The 4,654-nt window shown below is 42.1% G+C and overlaps 1 protein-coding gene across 1 annotated transcript; it reads right to left on the reverse strand.

Moving 5' to 3' along the window:
* Positions 1-845: 845 nt before the first annotated feature.
* On the reverse strand, positions 846-4,235 carry LOC149195706 (uncharacterized). The gene has a single exon (XM_089407997.1). The coding sequence runs from the start codon at positions 4,233-4,235 to the stop codon at positions 846-848; it is 3,390 nt and encodes a 1,129-aa protein (XP_089264123.1).
* Positions 4,236-4,654: the final 419 nt, after the last annotated feature.

Raw genomic sequence — 4,654 nt, forward strand, 5'->3', positions numbered from 1 at the left:
TCCCTCTGCTCCTGACGCTCCCTCGACCCCGACGACCTCGACTCCTTCCACGCCTGTTACCCTCATCCTCTTCATAGTCTTCTGAATCCTCCTCTGTATCTCCCCTGGCGCCCAATGGAGCAGTACTCCGCTTCCATATCCCAACCTTTCCGCCCGAGGTCGGCCGCTGTTCCTCCTCTGCAAGATAATCCCGTATATCAAATTCTTTCTCTTCCGAATCTTCCGGTATGTCCAGGTAAATGCGGTGCGACGGTTCCTCAGCCACATTCTTCCCTTTCGCATCCATACTCACCCCCTGGCTGCGCGTTCGCCTACCTTCACCTCTGTCTGGGTTCACTGCCATAATGTTTATCAGCAATTTCGTGAACCTACTAATATACGCTCCCAATTCCGCTATACTGTACTCAGACAGAGGAGCCAAGCCTCCCCCCCTCGCTTGACTGTTGTACACTCTCAAATTGAGCCTTCGTCTACAGGCATGCATCAATAAAACCTTTCTCCTTCTACAGGCATGCAAGAATAGAACGCTGCTCCATCTACAGGCATGCAGCATTATAACCCCGCTCGGCCACCTTTCCTCCTTACTGCTTGGGTTCTTCCAAACCTGCTCATTATTACACGTCTCAGGTCTTGGATCATGATGTGATACGATCCCTGTCCTTCTGACGCCACCGCTCCACCACCTCGGTACCTGACCCTCATTCCTTCTTGGGATGATCATTTCTCTCAAAGCCTTAGTATACTCACTCCTCCTGAAATTAATTTGGACGACAGTGTTCTTCATACCCCCGGTGCTATCATTAATGATCCTGTCTTTTCCCCTCCAATTCATTATGAGGAGGCAGCTAATCGGTCCTGTCAAGCGTGATCGCCTCATCATTATCTTGTCTTAATATGGATGTTAACTCATTCCACCGTGGATCCTCCTGGAATACTAACCAACTACCGTCCATCGCCCTATTCGGCTCTCCACATGCCCAATTGGCTAAGAAATCAGCCGCCCTATTACCTCGCCTCAAAACATGATTGATTGTAATATAGTCAACCGTCCGCATCAGACCTTCTATGTCCTGTATGATCGCAGCTGTCCTCCAGCTTTTCGCCACATGGTCCCAGCTTTTGCCACTCCTCAATTTCTTTAACATTTCGATCTCAAGTTGGGAATCACCTTCAATATCAAGGTTTCGATATCCATTTCTTGCTGCAATTCGAAGTCCATGATAGACCCCCCATAACTCTGCTTCATTATTTGACATTTCCCCTCCCCATTCAGCATATTCCCACCTTGAAATCCCTCTACTATCTCGGAAAATACCTCCCCATCCTGCTTGCCCAGGATTTCCCTTTGATGCGCCATCGAAGGACAACTTAATTCGGCTTTCTCCTGGGAAGCGAAAATGATTTGGGCTCTGCATGCGATACCTATTACTCCTGTCAGTGTTGGGATATAACATTGTATAGTCAATATTCAATTTGGATAGTATTCGCTGCTCGTCCAAGTTTAATTTCCAATCATCTTCACTCCAGGCTTCAGATAAGATCGTCTCTTTAATCGATCGACAGACTTCATCCCAAATTATTGATTCGTGGCAGTTTCTTTCTCTGAAAATTCTACGATTCCGTTCTTTCCACACCTCCCATATTACAAAACCAACCGCTAGACTCCATATCCTCCTGATAAGTTTACTTTGAAAATTCCCCTTTCCCCATTGTAAAATGGTATTCCTCAGACTGTCGGGATCTCTGTTTGACTGGCCAAAGAGTACCCGAAGTTCTTCCCACAAACTCTGAGTATACATACATCTATTCAATAGGTGTTCCTGGTTCTCGAAGTCCTTGCTACACAGATAACACCGGGATGGACCAATCATTCCTCGTTTCTGCAAATTGTCCCAAGTCAAGATCCTTCCTCTGCACACCAACCATGCAAAAAGTGTTACTTTTGGCCACCATTTACCTTCCCAAATCTTTTTCCAATCCACTGGTTCGTCCACCCTTTCCTCCTTCGTAATCCAGTAATAAGCTTCTTTAACTGTGAACATACCTTGCATTGCTTTACCCCATCTAAGGATATCGCTGCCTGCCCGGATCTTAATTTTCCGCGAATCTATTTCTCTGATATACGCTTGCTGAGTCTCCGGACTGATTCTCGCATCCCATTCGTGCGGTCTTTTCCATATCCTCCACATATCATTCAAGTCTGCTCGTCTCCAATAATCCCTAACGTATTCCATTCCTGCCCGCTGCGCTACTGCTTGTAGTTCATGGAAAGTTTGATTTCTCTCCAACTGCTCACGCTGTTGCCATCCATCCTCCCAAAACCTCGCTGAACTTCCTTCACGGATTTCCCAAAAAGCGAAGTCCCGAACCAGATCTTTGTTCTTTCTTGCTAATTCCCATATTTGCGACCCCCGTGGAGTTTCTGCTACCCGTAGGCGTCCTGCAATTGATCGTGGCATATCATATTTTTGATTCCATATTCTCTTCCATACATCCGCACCCCCCTGCACCCATCTCCACCATAACTTCGCCCCTAAAACCTTATTGACTATTTCCAAATCCCTGACACCAAGGCCTCCTTCCTCTTTCCGCCTGATTACATGTTGCCAGGAAACCAAAGTCCATTTTTTCTGCTGCTTTGGTCCCCCCCAAAGAAATTTACCCAATATTTCTCTCAATTTAGAAAAAACGCCTTTGGGGGCAGCCATAATTGACAAAGGGTATATAGGAATAGATAGTAATACCGATTTTAAAAGAACAACTCGACTTGCTATATTCAGCATTCGAAACGACCAGCTATCTAATCTTTTCCGAATCTTGTCCAATAAACTTTGCCAATTCTTTATGCGCGTTGAGTTGATATCTAGCTGAATGCCCAAGTATTTTGTGGGTAATTCTCCCTGTCTAAAGCCTAGCACTCTAGTTAAATGGGCCTTAACAGCTTCAGGGGAGTTAAAAATAAAAGTACAAGATTTATCGTTATTAACCGCCATACCTGAAGCGTTCATAAAAACTTCTAAGACATGTTTGAAACCCCTTACCTCTCTGAGCGACGCTTCTCCGAACAACATTAGATCATCAACAAACTGTTGATGTGTGATGATTAGATTATCTCCCCACAATCGAATGCCTTTGATCCTTCTTTCCCTGACCTCCTTCTTAATTTTCCTGCTTAATCCTTCCATAGCCAGTATGAACAGGAACGGCGAGATTGGATCCCCCTGCCTGATGCCCCTGGTGGCATTAAACGTATCTGTAGGTATCCCATTAACCAAAATTGAGAAGTTCGGAGTGGAGACCATACTACTTATCCAAGCAATCCACCTGTTTTCAAACCCAAAAGCTTCTAGAACCGCTCTTAGGTAATCCCAATTCAATCGATCATAAGCCTTAGACAAGTCCAGCTTCATAAGCATCCCTTTCTTTTTCCTCTGTTTTAACGAATGTATTACTTCCTGAGATACCACGATACCATCCAAAATTTTCCTACCTTCCACAAACCCAGTCTGTTCAGGCGCAATTAAATTGGGGAGGAGAGGTTTCAACCGTTTCGCAATCAATGTAGATATAATCTTATAAATTACATTACACAGGGCTATGGGTCTGAAACCCTGTGGTTCTTCTGATGTTTTACTCTTAGGGATCAATGTGAAAAAAGTTGAGTTAATACCTGGCCATATTCGCTGCCTGATTCTTGATTCCTCCACTGCCTCCAGTATTTCTTTGCCTAGAAAGTGCCAGCTTGCCTGGAAGAATTCAATTGTGTACCCATCCGGCCCTGGAGCCTTGTTTTTAGCCATGTTCATCACAACTTCTTCTACCTCTTCCATGGTAACTGCCCGCATTAATGCCTTATTTTGGTCCTCTGTAACTAGTCTTGGTATCTCCCCGCAGATATTAAGAATTGCCTCCCTTCTATCCCTCTGACTTTCCGTGAGCACCCCCTTAAAGTAATCCACTAGAGTCTTTTCAATATCTATCTGTTCTACCACTCTTTCTCCCTCTGCATTCTTAATTGAAAAAATTCTATTCCTCTGCCTATGTTGAATCATAGCTTGATGAAAAAATTTTGTATTTCTTTCGCCTTCCCTTAACCATCGTACCCTTGATTTTTGTCGCCATAAAATCTCCTCTTGTTTTCGTCGTTCCTCTAATTGGCTTATAATACGTCCTTCCTCCCTACTTTTGGCTTCATCTCTGCCTTCCAATATAATTCGTTGCTGGATGTCCTCCATTTCTCCTTCCAACCGCTGCTTGGCCTCCAGAATATTCCCAAATTCTTTCCGGTTCCATTCTTTGATTCTTTGTTTTAGTTCCTTAAACGATTTTTAATATACATATGTTTCTTTAATATTTTTATGATTTTATTATTATTATAAATTATATATATATATATATGAATGACAACAAAGATCAAAATATTTAATATACATATGTTTCTTTATTTTATTTTATATATATATATATATATATATATGACAAAGAAAATTAAATATTTTTTTTTTATATATTTAATTTTATTTTATTGGAATAGTACAATTCTACTCTAATTATTTATAAATTTATATAAGTTAAGTGTATATTGTATAATTTACATATGTTTCTTTTATACGTTTAATTTTTATATTTTATTGAAATATCATATTTTGTTTAG

The sequence above is a fragment of the Pinus tabuliformis genome, chromosome 2_2 (assembly GCF_031772625.1).
Source record: "Pinus tabuliformis cultivar Carrire ecotype Pingquan chromosome 2_2, CPIR1, whole genome shotgun sequence".
Taxonomy (NCBI): domain Eukaryota; kingdom Viridiplantae; phylum Streptophyta; class Pinopsida; order Pinales; family Pinaceae; genus Pinus; species Pinus tabuliformis.

Coding starts and splice junctions, on each gene's coding strand:
- LOC149195706 (XM_089407997.1), bottom strand. CDS start 4,235: ATGGAGGACATCCAGCAACGAATTATATTGGAAGGCAGAGATGAAGCC.